Source organism: Photinus pyralis, unplaced genomic scaffold (assembly GCF_008802855.1).
Source record: "Photinus pyralis isolate 1611_PpyrPB1 unplaced genomic scaffold, Ppyr1.3 Ppyr1.4_LG2, whole genome shotgun sequence".
NCBI classification, from domain to species: Eukaryota; Metazoa; Arthropoda; class Insecta; order Coleoptera; family Lampyridae; genus Photinus; species Photinus pyralis.
The window spans coordinates 13,002,061-13,020,379 of record NW_022170403.1 but is presented as its reverse complement, the minus strand read 5'-3'; the positions used below and the strand labels follow the sequence as shown (position 1 = coordinate 13,020,379).

At 37.5% G+C, this 18,319-nt stretch overlaps 2 protein-coding genes across 2 annotated transcripts; one reads left to right on the top strand and one right to left on the bottom strand.

The window, feature by feature from the left end:
- Nucleotides 1-6,406: 6,406 nt before the first annotated feature.
- On the bottom strand, nucleotides 6,407-7,255 carry LOC116163828 (uncharacterized protein K02A2.6-like). Its single transcript, XM_031477959.1, has one exon. It carries the CDS (start codon nucleotides 7,253-7,255, stop codon nucleotides 6,407-6,409), a length of 849 nt encoding a protein of 282 aa, XP_031333819.1.
- A 5,912-nt stretch (nucleotides 7,256-13,167) lies between these two features.
- On the top strand, nucleotides 13,168-17,989 carry LOC116162962 (set1/Ash2 histone methyltransferase complex subunit ASH2). Its single transcript, XM_031476761.1, has 9 exons — nucleotides 13,168-13,263; nucleotides 13,314-13,472; nucleotides 13,522-13,700; nucleotides 13,750-14,094; nucleotides 14,321-14,523; nucleotides 16,741-16,918; nucleotides 16,972-17,252; nucleotides 17,299-17,556; nucleotides 17,610-17,989. Exons 1-9 carry the CDS (start codon nucleotides 13,241-13,243, stop codon nucleotides 17,712-17,714), a joined length of 1,731 nt encoding a protein of 576 aa, XP_031332621.1. The 5' UTR covers nucleotides 13,168-13,240; the 3' UTR covers nucleotides 17,715-17,989.
- Nucleotides 17,990-18,319: the final 330 nt, after the last annotated feature.

Genomic DNA, 18,319 nt, shown 5'->3' with positions numbered 1-18,319 from the left:
TTTATGTTCATAATTAATAATTCATTTATTGTCTAGAGTCAAGCAACGTTGCTCTCGTTAATACGCGTATTTGAACGGGTCGTTAATTAAGTGGGTTACTATTATACATACATATATTAAAAAAAAGTTTTTGAGAGTTTTACATCCTTTATCCTTATTTTATTGGTAATAGGTCGTGAACTTTGTATGTCCACGCGTATCAAATGCAATATGTACAATAGGAACAAGTTTGATCTTTTAATTGCATTGGCAATTTGAATAAATTATAATTTTTGTTGTTGCTAATTTCTATGTAAACTTATATCTGGACTGTAGTACGGTCGCGTTTTTCTGTTTTTTTTTTTTCTTGTTTGTTTTATTGTTGTTAGTTAGTTTTGTATGGAATCCATTCGAATGGCACATATAAATGCACGATCTCTCACTAGTAACTTTCTTCAATTTCATGATTATGTACAAATTAATAACTTTGATATCATTGCAGTAACTGAGACCTGGCTTAATGACGAAATAAATAGCAATCATGTTTCTATACACAATTATCAGTTTATAAGAAAAGATCGCAACACAAGAGGAGGCGGAGTTGGTTTCTATGTCAAGACGCAGTTTAAATATTCCATGATTGAGATGGAGTGCTCAGACTATTACGAAGATTTGTGGATTAAAATTTCAAGCAAAAATAAGGTACTTTGTGTGGTAGGAGTGGTCTATCGGCCTCCACAGCACAGGGTAATAAACTTTATAAATAATTTTGAGGAAGTTTTGGGTATTCTCCTCCCTATGCACGATAGGGTGTATTGTTTGGGTGATTTTAACATAGATGTACCTACTCAATATGAACGATTCTAATACGATACAATATATTTCTATGCTGGAATCACTTAACTTGCATCAGGTGGTGCAAGATTATACACGGGTAACTGACCATGCAGCTTCTCTTATTGATCACATCCTCGTATCTGACCGTGAATCTGTACTTGCATGCGAGGTTAACAATTCACACGGATTCTCTGACCACGATTTTATTACATGTACTATATCGGTAGATCGGTACCACATTACACCTTCCACTAAAACATTTAGATGTTACAAGGGCATCGAAAATAAGTTACATTTGTTTGAACAGGATTTTATGAGTATTTATTGGGACGAACTATATATCATCCAAAACATAGATGAAAAAGTCTATTTTTTGTCATGTCACATTCTTAATCTTTTTAATCATTATTTCCCCCTGAAAACTGTCACCTTTACTAAACCTAAAATGCCATGGTTCACGGATAACATTAAGTTCATGATGAAGCTACGAGACCGCGCATATAATAGACATAAAAAATCACACAAACCAGCACATAGGGATTACTACAAATCTCTACGTAAATTGGTTACCGACTCAATCAAAAATGAAAAACGAGCTTACCTCAACTATGTCTTAACTGATAGTAATAGAAGCAATCTATGGAAAGCTATTAAAGATCTAAACGTGTACAGCAAAGGCAGTGTGCAAGTACCATCTCACTTAAGTAATCCTAACGATATTAATGCTTTCTTTTTAAATTCTATTCCCACTGTTACTCCATCTTCACTGTCAGCATCGTCTCTCATTTATAACACCTTACATACTAAAGTAACTGAGAAGTTCAAATTTCACGTTGTTGATAACATGACTATAGCAAAAATTATAAACAGTATCAAATCAAAATCGATCGGTTCAGATGGTATTGGAATTGATATGGTTAAAATTTGTTGTCCTTTCATAGTACCGTATATCACTCATATCATTAATCAGTGTTTAAGCTTTTCTGTTTTTCCGTCAGCTTGGAAAATTGCTCATGTTATTCCAATTCCCAAAAATAAAAACCCCACTCAATATAAAGATCTACGTCCTATCTCAATACTTCCTACACTCTCTAAAATTTTGGAAAAGGTGATGAAATTACAAATGTATGAGTATTTAGAAGGAAATAACTTACTGTCTACGTACCAGTCTGGGTTCAGGAAAAACCATAGCTGTACTACAGCACTGTTAAATGTTACAAACGACATTTTTCATGCTACTGATGCCGGGATGTTGACAATAATGGTAATGCTCGATTTCTCTAAAGCGTTCGATACTATTAGTCATCGACTAATGAACTCAATCCTTTTGTACTATGGATTTGAATCGTCAGCTGTTGAACTGATTAGTTGCTATCTATCTTGTAGGAGCCAACGTGTGGTTGTAAATAATGTCAAGTCTTCTGTAAATAATCTGGTTAGTGGTGTTCCGCAAGGGTCCGTCTTAGGACCATTACTATACGTTATATATTCAAATTACATTTGCAGTACTTTAACAAAATGTAAATATCATCAATATGCGGATGATACTCAAATTTATTACTCTTTTAGGCCAGATCAACTTCATTTTGCTATGGAAATAGTAAATAGAGAACTTAATGGTCTAGTGAACGCTGCGTTTGATCATAATCTACATATCAACTCTAGCAAATCGTCTGTAATGATTTTTGGACGTGATCAGGTTCGTGCCAGTACTATACCCTTCATTAAAATAAAAATTCAAGACACGGAATTAACAATCACTGATGTTGCAAAGAATTTGGGGTTACATTTAGATTACAGATTAAAATTTAAAGAACACATAAATTGTAGTGTGGGCAAAGCTTTTGCTACCTTGAAAAGGTTATAGCCAAATAGACATATTCTATCTGTTCAAACAAAAATATATCTGTCTGATGCTCTTATTCTATCGCATTTCAACTACTGTGACGCTGTATATGGTGCATGTATAGATTCGACATCGATTGCCAGAATTCAAAGGGTTCAAAATGCGTGTCTGAGATTTATATATGGCATTAGGCGTGGTGATCACATCTCACATAAGATAAGAGAAGCTGGATGGTTAAATATGTCCGAAAGGAGGTTCTTGCACACTGCAGTATTATATCGTAAAATAATAGACACAAAAACTCCCTCATACTTGTTAGATCGATTACGCTATCGTACCGACATACATAATCTCAACCTGCGCCACAGAGGCTTATTAGATATACCACTCCACGCTACAGAAAATTTCAAAAAATCGTTTTCATATAACATCGCTAACGTCGTAAACTCATTATCGCCCAATTTAACGAGCTTGAATTTAAATATGTTTAAGAAAAAATTAAAAAGTGAATTGCTGCAGTTTCGCATCTCAATCATGATGTAAGGAATTTGCAAAAACTCCTATTCTGTGTCTATTACTTTTTTTAAAATTGTTATATTGGTACTATGTATGTATTAGGAACTTAAGTGCATGTGAGGGGTCGTGCATTTGCATTTGCATATTTTCGTGTCATGTACATAATATATATATATATATATGTGTTAGGTGTTTACGCTTGCTACGTGTTTAGGCCACATGGAAGAGCAGTGCTTACTCACTGAATGTGGTCCTTTTTCCACCTTTTGCTTATTTCTATTTTTGTATGTATTTTTTTTCCCTTTTCTGTTTTTTTTTTTTTGGTGGAAATAAACATTATTATTATTATTATTATTATTATGCCAAAATTAGTCTAAATCAAAATAACCGTTTTCCGGAAAAAAATATTTTTGTTTTTTAAATTTGACATTTTTTCTCCGTTTTGTTAAAACCTAGCATATTTTTTATAGGTTGTATAGAAAAATAAGGTTTTTCGAATAACTTAATAAAAATTGTAGGGTGCTATTTGGACAAAAAAAAGTTTAATGCCGTTGCGCTCCAAAATTTTTTTCAAAAATCCGACTCGTTATTTTTCGTTTCCGTATGCGGCTTAATATACATATCCAAAGTTTCAACAAAATCCGTTTAGCCGTTATCTCTACAGACGGAAAAAATGTTATTCTTTAAAATCTACCTAAAATGATCTAAAACGTTGACATTTGATGAAATTTCAAAAATGGTGATCGCAATATATTCTAGCTCGAACTAGAAGAATGTGATATTCCACGCAGTGGGAAGCGAGCTTTAAGGGATTTGAACATTTTCTAGATAGTAACGCCATCTATTGATTGCAAATTCGGTATGAGTTGGTGTAACCTTTGATTATGGTGCAACAGCATTTTTATAAACACGGTTTATCACTGGAATTCATGTGTAGAGAAAAGGGGGGGGGGGTTATTTTGTTATGTTAGTTCAGTCAAGTGGTTGGTAATTCTATGGTTCAGTCCTCTCTATAAAGAGCCAAGGAGCCATGGCACCACCTCAAGAAATCAGCTAATGATCAATTCTTAAAATATATTAACAATTTAATAATTGTGTTCACTAGACTCTAGAGCATATTGTGTTTTAAAACTTAAAACAAAAAAGAAATGATTTGATAAATTAGGTACCAAGAATTCAAATGGTGCTTATTGTGGACTTCAAATACGCTCGAGCCGTGCCAAATCTAAACTGGCTCGTATCACAGACCATCAACGGGCTCGTATTTTCCTACAAGTGTGGACTTCCGCGGGGGTAGAGGGGTGGGAGGAGCGAAACCGCAGTAGCGTTTATACGTACAACTTGAGCCACCACAAGTTTGGCTCATAAGCACAATTGAGTATTGTGTAAGTGTATGATTTGCGCCGTTTTCCGTGTTTCATTCTTGATGTGTCACACAAATTTTTTTACTTCTGTGTAAGATTACACTTACCCGACTAATCGTTACGTAAAATGCATAAAATAAATATTTTTCCATGCATTCTCTGGAAGATAAACTTTAAATAAAGCAATACCGCACTTAAATTTTGTTTAAAAACAAAATGTGTCTAAATCTTCTAATTCTAAAGAATTGTAGGACACGTCGACCATAGCGATAAATCCGAAAATGAAGGAGTATTCAAAGAATTAATAAATTTCAGTACTTGTTTAGTATAGATAAAGATTTGAATAGTGTTGAAAGTGATAAAACTGCAAATAAAATTGATGCTATTGTTTATAGATAAGGCTAAAGCCATGGAAACGGATACTTAAAAAATCGTGAAAAAAAGTATCACTTTCCATACGATTTTTGGTAAAAAAATTATGAATTACTGAAATGCATGCTTTAAGCATATATATTTTCTCTTATATATATGGCTTTAAGCAAAGAGTATCCATAATAAGAGATACAGCGCAATGGTATAAACGCGTGTTGGCTATAAGAACTCGCCCGCTAGGACCCCAAAAGCGGGCCCTCGCGTAGAGGTGGCCAGAACTAACCGCCTCTTTAAATATTGGCGCGTATTGAAAATTTACAGAATTCTTTATAGAATTTCGGTTTAAAATATTTGCGCGGTTGTCACATTTAATTTTCTTTCTTATTGGCTGTATAAAATGTGGACATGATATAATTAGAAAACATTACTTAAGTATAAAAGAAATCAGCAACGATTCAGTACCTATTGTTAATTACATTGGTATTTTCCTGTTTAGTTGGCGTCTATTGAATAGACAGTAATTACTATTTAATTTAATAACCAATAACAGATACAATTGTAAAAATGTAAATTAAATTTGTTATTATCCATCCTTTTTAGATCGTCTACTACAATCAAATTAAAGTAGACAACATATTTCATAAAATTGGATTTTATGATGAGCATAGCGATTATTTTACAGGAAATTTAGTTTGCTTTAATTTTGTATAGATGCCTACATACGCTGAATCATTAACAATCAATCATTACAATGCAATAATCCTTATGTCCTCAGAAAAAAAACATCAGTCTAATCCAATAATCAGTCAAAATATATAGTGCAGTTAAATAATAAATTAATAAATCTGCACCCGTCGAATAAATTTAAGTAAATATTTACACGTTATTCTCATTTAAACAATTTAATTAAAAAAATACTCTCGACCCGCATTTTAAGTTGCAGTACTAGCAAGCATCGGTCTCCTAGCAACTAAGCTTCGTACACATGTTTTTCAGTCACCATTGGCTAGCGGAAAAAACACAAGTATATGTATTTAAATTTGCCGCTCAACTTGAGCCTCCGCGCATTCTGCTAGTGATTCATCCATCTAAACGATTGATAATGCAGTGTATGTTCTTATTTTTGAAAACAACATTTTCTTCCACTTCAAATATAGGGTTTCTGGAGCGTTTAAATATCTCCGGAATGCGTGGGTCGATCGGAGTGAAAAGTAATGAGATTAAAGGGGACATTAGTCACATCGACTGGTAAAAATATGGTCCAAATCGGTCAAGTAGTTTTTCAGTTGTTGTAAATAAGTTAGGCTTAGATAATCCAACTTAAGTTTTAATTTCAATATTAACAATAATAACGTAATGTTTACAACTCGGCCATTTTTGTATATCCCCCGTGCCAACTTAAGAACAAGTAAACTTAGGTATAACACATATATACAGGGTAAGTAGTAGAAGATATATTACATCCCTCCCCTCATAGAAAGCAAAAAAAAAACTAAGGAGAGTAGCGAATAACTGGACGGCGGATGCGCTTCTCACGAGCCGACCGAGGCGGAGTAGACTGAGCTGCGAAGCTTGGAGGCGGTCGATCTGACACAGGAGCCCGCGGAGTTTCAGCAATACCCGTCCGCACTGGAGTTGACTGCTCAGGCTGGTCCGGCGGAGATTGAGCAGGACCGGATGCTGCAGGCGTCGCAACAGGAACTGGAATCGCAGGAGTAATAGACGGCGTTACTGCTAGAGTCATTGGCACATCTTGTCCCACCTTCTTGAGTTGGTCCACATGTTTGCGATTTAGCTCGCCATCCACCATCACTGTATAGGAGAGTTCCCCATCTCTTGATATCATGTATCCCAACTTCCATTTACGTAAGGGTCGGTCCTTGACTGCGACTTTAGATCCCTCAGGAAAGACTGGGTCATGGTATTCGTACGACAATTGAGCGCGTTTCTCAATTGTAGGGGATACACTGGGATTTTTCAGTAAACTTAGCGGCGTATTCACTTCGCGTTTAAGGAACGCCATTGCTGGACTTACGCCCGTAGTAGGATGTGGGGCACGCCGGTATGCTGCTAGGAATGTACGTAATTTCTCTGCAGCATTACCCTCATTGAGGTTGAGCGTACGCAGGCACAGTTTCATTGCTGATACCATCCGCTCTGCAAGTCCATTGGTGGCGCAATGGTAAGGTGCGATAGTCCTATGCTTAATGCCACATTTCTGTAGAAATTCTTGTATCACGGCACTCACAAATGTAGATTGATTGTCCGTAACTAGGTACGAGGGTAGTCCGTATGACGCGAACAAATCGTCCAATACATTTATCACTGTAGACGCAAGCATGTTTGGTACAATTTTTATCTCAGGCCATTTTGAATGGGCATCAACAATTATGAGATAAGTGTTCTTACCATAAAACGCAAAATCGGCATGTATGCGTTCCCACGGTTTCTTGGGGTGTTCCCAATAATGAGTTTCCAATGAAGGTGAGCGGCCCTTATGCAGGCTGCATGCGTGACAATTTCGGCACAAATGTTCAATGTCTGCATCCATTTTAGGCCAAAATACATAGCCTCGCGCCAACGCCTTCATTTTCGAAATTCCTAGATGTCCCGTATGAAGTTCTTCAAGCACAGCAGGGCGACAGGCACTAGGTATGTAGGTACGCAAGCCCCTCATGACGCAACCCTACTGCAATGAGTAGAGTCCATCTTCATTTTCACCAAGTGTCTCGCCCGAACGGAGTTTCTGTAGCCACTCACGCCCTTCAATGTCTCGCTGAGTATGCTGCGCAATGGATTGGTGAGTCAGCGGCAGTAGTGAGATGTGGTGAAGCTGTACTAGATCAACTGGATCATCTGAGGTAGGAGCCTGACGTAAATCTGACGAGTGTTGTGGTAAACGACTCAGGAAATCAGCGTTGCCGTGCTCTTCAGATTTGCGATATTTGATGGTGAATGAAAAATCTTGTAGAAAGATTGCGTAGTGTAACAATCTAGTAGCACACAAAGTTGGTAATTTCTTTCTGCGTATGCCGAATATGTGAACAAGTGGGGCATGGTTAGTTATGAGAGTGAATTGCCTGCCCACAAGATAGATATTCAGCTTTTCAACGGCCCATTTGATGGCCAATGATTCCTTATCAATTTGTGAGTATTTCACTTGACAATTGTCCAACTTTCTGTGGATGTATAAAATTAGACGATCGGAACCATCTGGATACTGGTGAGCGAGAACAGCTTCTAAGCCTTCAGGACTGGCATCGCAGCTAAGCACAATCGGAAGCTGTGGGTTGTATGACACTAACACATGGTCCGAAGTTAACTGCTGCTTCAACGTTTGAAATGCTGTAGCACATTCACGTGTCCATTTCCAAGGAACTGCTTGCTTCGTTGCATTGTATAATGGAGCGACTAATGGAGCGACTGTAGAGGCCATACCAGGAACGAATTTTGAATAGAACGACACCATTCCCAGGAACTTCTTCAATTCACTCTCATTTGCAGGTGGTGGCAGCTCTTGAATGGCCTGTAATCCATCTTTAGCAGGACGGATGCCAGCTGCTGATATTTCATGTCCCAGGTATGTGACAGAGTCCACGAAGAAAGAACACTTCTGCAAGTTCAGGCGTAGACCGTTGGCTTGCAAGCGTCGTAAAACTTCTGATAGGCGTGATTTCAGAGTAATGACGTCATTAGCCGACACCACTAAGTCATCAAAATAACCTCAGAGACCCTCTATTCCAGAGATCACTTCTTCAATGAATTTGGTCCATATGACCGGGGCTGAAGCACATCCAAACATCAAGCGTGTGGGACGAAACAAACCTTTATGAGTGTTGATGGTCAGCGCAGCTGCCGACGCTTCATCTACTGGAAGACACCAATATGCCTTTGTAATATCGAGTTTGCAAAATAATCGACCATTAGAGATTTTAGCCAATTGTTCCTCGATTTTCGGCAATGGGTATGACGAAACTTCCAACTGTGGGTTCACTGTACACGAGTAGTCGGCGGTAATTCGCACCGAGTCTTTCTTCACGACAGGTACAATTGGTGTAGCCCACTGACTGTGTTCAACTGGCATTAGAATTCCATCTTTCACCATTCTGTCCAATTCAGTTTCGATCTTGTCCTTTAACGCATATGGCACTGATCGATGTTTCATGAACACTGGTTTAGCATTATCTTTGAATTTGATTGACACTGACTTATGTGCACAACCAATCCCTTCTGCAAAAACATCTTGAAATTCACTTTCTAAGTCTTTCATATACTGTTGACCAGCTTTGACTTGATAAACGTGATTCACAGGGATGTAGATGCCCAACTTGTGCAACCATTCTCCACCCAGAATTGACACTGCTGGATCTTGAACAACGTAGATGTCCAAATGTAACTTTTTATGCTTGTAGCGCACTTTCACGGTCGACATGCCCAACGCTGGTATCGTAGCAGAGGTACCGTACGGTTGGAACAGCTTGTCACTTTTTTTGAGATCAGTACGTAAGGTCTGGAACACACTGACAGGAACAATAGTGTACTCGCACCCTGTATCGAGCTCGAACTCAAGCGGCTTCTTGCACGTCAATTGTAGCAGTCCAAGGTGCACCTTCTCCATCAATGTGGTGAATTTCCTCCTTCTTCTGTCTGCATACAGTTGCTACATGACCAGAACGTTCACAACTTGTACATTTCAGTTTGGACTTGTCCATTCTGCATTCTGGACTTTTGTGACCAATTTTTCCGCACTGGAAACACGTTGGTTTATCAGATTTAGTCGTCGTAGGTTGCTTGGATTTTTGTGGCTGCTGAGTTTTCACTTTAGTAACTTTATTGACTGTAGATGTCATTTTACTATCAGCTAGCATTTGCATTGAACTTGCTTCTGCTCTCTCTATTGCCACAGCTTTTGCATAAAGCTCTTCTAGTGTAGAGGTGTCAGGCATTGTAAATACCTGATCGAGTATCGATTTCGCACGGATTCCAGCAACGAAAATGTCTTTAAGGACTTCTGCTAGTGTATTAGCATCATATCCGCATGGAATCGCTAACGCTCGTAACGACGTTAAGTATTCAGGAATGCTTTCTCCTTCCCTTTGTCGACGTGAGCACAGAGCGTGTCTTGAAGGAATTCGCAAAGGCGGCGGGCGCATGTGCCCAATGAGTGTAGTCTTAATCTGCGCATATGACCGCGTAGCTACTGTCTCCGGAAAGATCAAGTTTTTGAGTAGTTGATACGTTGTAGTGGGTAGTAGAGCCAGAAATGAGGCCTTTTGTCGGGCTTCATTGTAATCGTGTAGGTATTGAAGCGAGTCCTTCAAATTGGATGCAAAAATCTTCAATATTTTCGCCCTCTGTATATCGGGGAAAATTTGGAATACCTTGAGATCGCTGTAGGGGCTCCTCAGGTTGTAGATTCTGGTTAGGCTGATGTTGATTCTGAGCTAGTGCCGCAATGGCTTCGGCCATGCGAGTCATCGCGAGCTGCATAGCTTCCATTCCTTCCATGGTAACACGGATGCACGAATGAACACACGAATATACCCATCAACTTCATCGACCGACTGCGCCAGTTGTTGTAAATAAGTTAGGCTTAGAGGAATCCAACTTAAGTTTTAATTTCAATATTAACAATAATAGCGTAATGTTTACAACTCGGCCATTTTGTATATCAGCCGTGCCAACTTAAGAACAAGTAAACTTAGGTGTAACACATATATACAGGGTAAGTAGTAGAAGATATATTACATCAGTTATCGCAAAGAAACCATTTTTAAAGAGGTGGGGTTGCGTTGGTCCACAGATCTCATTTTTAACTGATTTGAACCATTCGATCACAACTATAATCCAATGGAGGCAGTTTATTTTGTTTTATTATATTGTTTGGCCGGCAAAAATTAAAAAGTGAAACATTTTTTCCGGGAATCTTTCATTCTCTTATTATTTGTACAATAAATACTATAAAACGTCTATTGGCCTATTTTTTTTTCAAAAAATTTTCGTTTATTTCCTCGCAAGTCGGAAGTAAATATCGTTCGTTAGACTACTTCCTCTAACTAAACGATCTAGTTCGCTCGACTTTTCCACACGTCCGTCGACGGTAGGACGACGGACAGTGTGTACAAAGGGGCAGGGGCAGAGACGTAATCAACGCGAGCTTATTACTCGCGCTTACTGGGAATACACAGTAAAAAATCTATTATTTACCGCTCAAAAAACGGCTTATTGTTACACGAAGAACATATCTTCGCACCTATGAATCAAACCATCAAGCGTTCGGACCTTAATAAATTGTGCCATAACCGTAGAATGGAATTACATACCTTTAAACATCATACATTTCAAGGAATAATAGATACCTAAATAAGTGCAAGCAAACACTAAAAATTTGGCAACGCTGGGATTTCTGCAATGATATTTATAAACTTCTAAACAAGTAGTTGCCTTGAAATAGCCCCTTAGGCGTAGCGTACGCCAATAAAATTGAGAAAAAGCACTAAAATTTGTTAGGCAACACACAATACATATGCAACACTATTCTCTATACCGTTGGATCTCTTATTATAGTTACTCTTTGCTTTAAGTATATCATGAAGAAGTTTCCAAAGAAATTAAAGGGGCTAAATTTGGTTCCGTCACTCTAGATGAAACTACCAAGGTGTCTCACCAACTCCAGCTTCCAGCCAGTAGACAGATTTTGGAATGTTGTAGATAAATATTAGAAAAGGATCTAGGTAGAGAGGCAATACTTATGTTAAAAGCATAGTGAACGTGGGGTTTGAGATATAGGCGGCCAAGAGTGATCTCAGATCCCGACGGCAACAACCAAGTCGGCGATCCAGATCCGGATTGCATTATTTTATTTTCATATTTTCGCTACCACAATATTAACCTTACAATTACATTATCGCTTTATTCAATTTGCGCACAGCAGCGTTGAGCAAAGCGAGGGCAACAGGCGAAATATACGGTTACGGTAGGTCCGTATCAGAGGCTGCATGTGGCCCTTGTAAAATTAATTTGTGATCAATGATCGAAACAGTATGTTTACGGTGACCGAAACATATTATTTAAAAGTATTATAATGCACATTTTATATCTAGGTATATTCTATATAAAACAAGCGGCCGCATCAAAAGCAAGCCTTTAATCATGATAGCAGAATAGCTAGATAAAGTTACCAGCAGATTCGCCAATTAAACAAGTTGTCTTTGTAGGTACCGTCTTTTTTTCAAATTGCGAGAGAGTACCTATACCTAGCGTTATCGGTTTAAAATAAGTCGGTAGCGTGCTAAAATTGTAGGATGAGTGTTGCAAATCATATTTGCGTTTATGCAAATTGCTACATCAGCAATAAACATAGTGATGGGATAAGTTTCTTTAAATTTCCCATAACAGACTAAACTAGGACCAAGGTGTGGCAACGTAACTGCGGGAACATTAAGATTTTTGAAATGGACATCCAAGGGTTGAAACATAAATTAATAACACTTTCTAACAGAACATATGTACAAAAGTGGACGACGTAAGTTGCTGAGGAAAAATGCTTAAAGGTAAGGTAAACGTATATAACAGATTCCGTGTAGCTTTGCGGCTGAAGTACTTATTAGGAATTCCTACTAGAAATGGCTGAGCTCATTATCCCTTGAGGAAAATTATTAGAAATGGTCATCATGTCGGACGCAGCGTAGGGATTAAAAATCGTGTTTGCGAATGTGAACTGCTCTTAATTAGGTATCTGATCCAATAATTATGATAAGGGACTGATATTTTGCAGGTATACAATTGCATGAAAATAGAATGACTCATTTTGTTTACGTGTGTTACAACGGTTTTCGATAGTTGCAATTGGAGTTACGCTAAAGACTAATTTCGTTGGAGAGGGCGGCTGGGCGAAAATACTTAATACTTGTAAATTGTAAAGAAGGAAAGCGCCGTCGAAATTGTCGATGGCGTTAGCTATCGGTGTTGCAAAACGTGGACTCGGAGGGGCAGAGACGCGATGTGCGATAGAGAAGGGACTACCTTAGTAAAAGATCGGAAAGGATGACCGCTTTTCATATAGGCATTACCACTCTACCTAGATCCTTCACTCAACGCTTATACTCTAAATCTAAACAACTGGAATAATATGGAAACAAAGATTTGTAACTACTAAAATTATGGGAGCAATTTGGCACTACGTTCTACGAGCCGCCACTGGTTCAGTCATAGAGTAAATACAATTTGTATTTATTCTATGATTCAGTGCATGGTCTGTGATCTTTGGTGTGTGGTTCAGTAGAGTTGTAGTTTGTATGTTATTTAGATTTTGAATTTGTTTATTATGGCAGATGAAATAGAGATAAAGTAGGTATTACAGTACTAGTACAAATCTAAAGGTTGATGTTTTATTTTAGTCAATCGCAGAATCTTATACCAATTGAAAAAACAAATGAACTTGAAACAATTGAAGAAAAGTCTTCAGATGTGGACAATGAGCTAATGCTTCAGTTAAAAATCAATGAAACTGAAAAGAGGGAGACAAAATTATTAGAATCTCAATTAAATTGTTATTGGTAAGTATTGTTTTACTGTTTTAAACAATATAACCTCAAAATGTTTTAGCGGGAAAGATCGAAATTTAAACATTGTGGAACTGTTATGTGCAAATTGTAATAGATGGTTTCATGAATCTTGCATTAGCTACCAACTGGGAAAACTAGTTCCATTTTTATCCAATTATATATTTCTGTGTAAAAATTGTTCCCCAACCGGACTAGAAAGTTTCAAAAAAAGTCAAGCTCGTAAGGGAAAATTCGTATGGTGATTTAGATTTATCTGGGATCATTTTAGAAATACAACAAATGTGTGTAACAGCAATCGCTAATCTACAACAAATTAGTTCAAAAGAGGGTCTAAATCGCATCATGTTTAGTAAAGACAAAGAAATCATACCGTACATGGAGTATCATTGGGAAGCATTGACAACGACGGCTCGGAGAGTGACTCAGTCATGGCATTCTACAGTTCACAGGGCTCTTGTTAAAGATATACACATTTTGTTTGTATTCGAGGAAAGTATGACTGATGGACAAATGTATGGTTTATTATGCAATAATTTGACTCAAATAAGGCCAAATTATGAAGCAATGATTAGGGGAGGCACTCTTCGAGTTACCGACATGGGAATTCAACATGGTATGACATTTTCAACAGCTTGATATGATTTGGTGAATATTTGTAAGTTAGGCAGTTGTTTTAAAAACAGTTGTTTAAACTGATTGTTTATAAACAGATCAAAATACTAATTACCTTCAAAGTAAAGATAAAAATGATTAGAGCAGGTAATTGATTTGATAAAAACAGACTATATTTGATAAGATAGCAATCGAATCGTTTCTGTAACTATAATCCATGTTTTCAGTGCCGGTCGTTAGCGGAGTCAAAAGCAGAAATGCGAAAAGGAAATTTCCAAATGAATTTGGACAGTTGGGTAAAAAAGGAAGGCAGGTCGATCTTAGTGCTTTAAAGTTACCTGCACACGGATATCCTTTAGATCATCCGTTTAACAAAGATGGATATCGGTACTTGTTAGCGGAACCAGACCCACATGCACCATACCGTCAGGTAAATATGAATTCATTTGTGGGTACTACAGTGTGATTTAGGAAAAAAATTCGGTTAAAAAACTATCCTGTATTTTGATATGTTATTTCGTAAGTATTGACGTAGGCATTTAGTGATATTATTCAGGTTTTGTGTATCAGATTCCATTTCTCCTCAAATGTGGTTTAATCAAATCAGTTCAAACGTGGCATACAAGTGTTTATTGCATATACTTAGTTATGAAACAGCAATGAAACAATCTCTGTAAGATATTTAGCACAAGGCAGATTTACCTACAGTTTAATACTAATTTAATCCTAAAATGAAGATCTGACAGACGCATCTCATAGTTGTGTCATCATTTCCTACATCTTAATGTTAAAAAGTAAAATTAACGTGTTTATAAAGTTGCTGTTGTAATAGATTTTTCCTCTCACAAATACACAACAAACGCAGTCTTTTTGAAGGTTGTACAGGGTGGTCCATTCTTATGGAAAAACACCGTTTATTTTAAAAGATATAAAAAATCAATTTTAAAGAGAAAATAACAGGCGCAAACAGAATTTATCTATTTCTAATCGTTTGGCCGCTAGGGTGCGTATCGCGAATTTAATCGATTACCTCTAGTTTTGAATGTAACCAATGGGAGTAAAGTCAACTGATAACGTGATACGCAAATGCGTTCACCAGTTGTTCATATCCAACTAGATTTGTGTTATGACATTCAAATCTGAAGGAAACATGGCAGCCGTTGCGCTCTATTTGAGTATAAAGTTCCTAGATTACTAAAGTAACGCAAATGGCAACCATTGTGGCTTCGTTCGAGAACCGTGAAATTTGAAATTGAACAACAGTTGGAAAGTATGCAGCTGCTATCCCTCCAGCCCGGTATTTCACTAGTAAAGGAAAATAAAACAAGGAAGATTTTTTAATACAAATTTTACAAGGCAATAAACATAAATTATTTCAACTTTTCAACCAAATTTTCAATACTACGACTACTTTTGAATTCCTTATTTTTGTTTGCAATGATTTGTGTGTGTGTGTTGAGTGAAAAATGAAGCCTACATTCAAAAAAGAAAAACATTTCTATAGAAGATTCGACCCAAGTACATACAGGGTGTAGAAAAACGATTTACGCACCATAGGGATTTCAATGCTAATTTGTTATATCGAAATATTTCTCCCCTAATTAATTTAGAACAAAGTTGTAAACAGGTTTGTTGTAGCTTGCGTTTGCTCATGACTCATTTATTATATTTCACTTTGGGAAACCGTAGTAATTAAATATGCCAAACAGTGCGCGGTGGATGTTGTGGATTGGGGAGGTTGTGGGGGGGTGGCTAACTGGGTGTTGTCCAACCCGAAAGGGTACGGCCACAGCTTCACCACTGAAATATCTGCATTAGAGGGAACTCTGCTTCCTGATGTTGGCTTCTCCCCCGGGCGTTCCATTAGCTTCTCATTCCTCCTTTGCGCTCGTTTTCTTCTTTCCTCTTTCTCCCTTTCTTATTGTGGTCTTCTCCCTGCCTCTCTTTCTGTCTCCTCTTCCTCCTCTTGGCTGCGAAATGTTCGACGACCCCGTAGGGTCAAACCAAGGAGCTCGGCCGGTTTTTTAGATCCGCTGTATAGGTTTATGGTTATTTACTCCTTGGTACAGAACTAAAATGCTTGGATCAGAGTGACCGTAGAAATTTATAACTAACTGAAATGTCGGCTTCTAGCAGCAGACTAAATGTCGGTCTGTCAAGGACTTCCGGCTATTTGCCTGCCGACAGACCGAGCTAGTTGTGCAGCTGACGTCAAGAGCTTTAATTTGGAACCACATATGACCTGCTTTTCTTAAAAGTAATGATTTCTTATGAAACATACAAATAAACAATTGAATTTGTTTACCTTCCGGCTAATTGCGGTCCGACAGACCAAGTGTATGGTCACACTCAATACTTGTTCATGTATACGTTTTGTGCTGCTATTTGAATGGTAATGGTTTGCGTCGCGGGCTCTTAGAATATATGGTGTCTTTTTGGGATGCTATTACTAGATCAATTAACGTCATAGCGTGTTGCGTAATATGAGTAGGTTCCTTTATAATTTGCACCAAGTCCATATTATCCAATATTGACAATAGATATATCTGTATTAGCAATATTTTTAGAGCTTTTGTCATAAAATACTTTTGAAAAATTCCAAAATTAATCCAGTTTCAATATTTCGTATTTATATTTTTAATTCTAGGAGTTTGACGAAAGCAACGATTGGGCAGGTAAACCAATCCCGGGATGGCTATATCGAATATTGGTACCAAGCACGGTTTTGTTGGCTCTCCACGACAGAGCTCCACAATTAAAGATATCAGAAGATAGGTTGGCTGTTACTGGCGAAAAGGGCTATTGCATGGTCAGAGCAACTCACTGTTAGGTTTGCATGGTTCGTTTACTTGCAGCGATTGTAATGTTGGAATTTTAGGGGTTAATCGTGGCAGTTGGTATTGGGAAGCGACCATTGAGGAAATGCCGGAAGGTTCAGCCGTTAGATTGGGTTGGGGGCAGGACTACGCCAATTTGCAGGCCCCTTTGGGATATGATAAATTTGGATACTCCTGGCGATCAAAAAAAGGTACTAAATTCCATGAATCTGGAGGTAAACGTTTCTCTAATGGATATGGAGAAGGAGATACTCTCGGTTTTTTAATTATTCTCCCTGAAAGGCCCATTACAAAGCTAATTCCAAATACGTATAAAGACAGGGTATGTATTTCCTGTTTATATACAAATATCATTTATCTTTTTACAGCCTTTAGTTAAATTTAAAAGTCATTTGTATTATGAAGATAAGGACAACGTCTCGGAGTGTTTAAAAAACTTGAAACCCTTGAGTGGAAGTAGGGTCATTTTCTTTAAGAATGGTGATTATCAAGGCACCGCTTTTACGGACATTTACAGTGGCTGCTATTACCCAGCCGTTTCTATACACAAAAGTGCGACAGTATCCGTAAACTTTGGGCCAAACTTTAAGCATTTGCCAATGAATACAGAACTTGAATTTCGAGGGGTATGTTTGTCATGTATCTAGTTAAAGGTCACTGTTAACTCACTAATTCGTAGATGAACCAAAGAGCAGAGGAAGCAATCTGTGAGCATACTTTTGCTGACATGATCTACTTAACGGAAAATGAAGGCAAATTAAGATTAGATAGTTTTGTTATGTGACAATAATGTAACTTTTCTGTTGTTTTGTTATTTTTTGCCAATTGTAATTCTACAATTTTTAAATAGTTATTAAGGTAATTATGATTTTGTGTATTAGCATGTATTAGAGTAGATGAAATAAAGTTATGGTAATATTATTTTGAACGTAAACACGCTAGAAATTGATAATTAAGTATTAGTTCCATTGTACAATAGCATACAATATTAATGTTTCTGTTTTAGATACCTCTAGTATAGATAGATAATAATGCTGACATAATAAACGGTTTGTATTATCTTTATCTATTGCGATAGAACAGAATGTTTATTCAGAAATATCTCTGTGAACCCCCCCTTAGTACCACTAGGTATGTAGGGTGTCTGGATGGTGCAGCAACGGCTCTTCTGAAGTAGGTTTATTCTCAAGTTAACTCCATTCTTAACGTTAATCTTTCTTGGCTGTGGGGAAGACACACCAGCAGCTTACTTTACCCACAGATAAGAAGTCACTTTAAAACGCATACCCCGCAAGATGATGTCATATAACTGCCGTGTTACTGAAAATCATGCAGGGTACATTCTGATTCTACTAGCCAAGGAGTCTGTAATATGCTTTTTTGCGATCA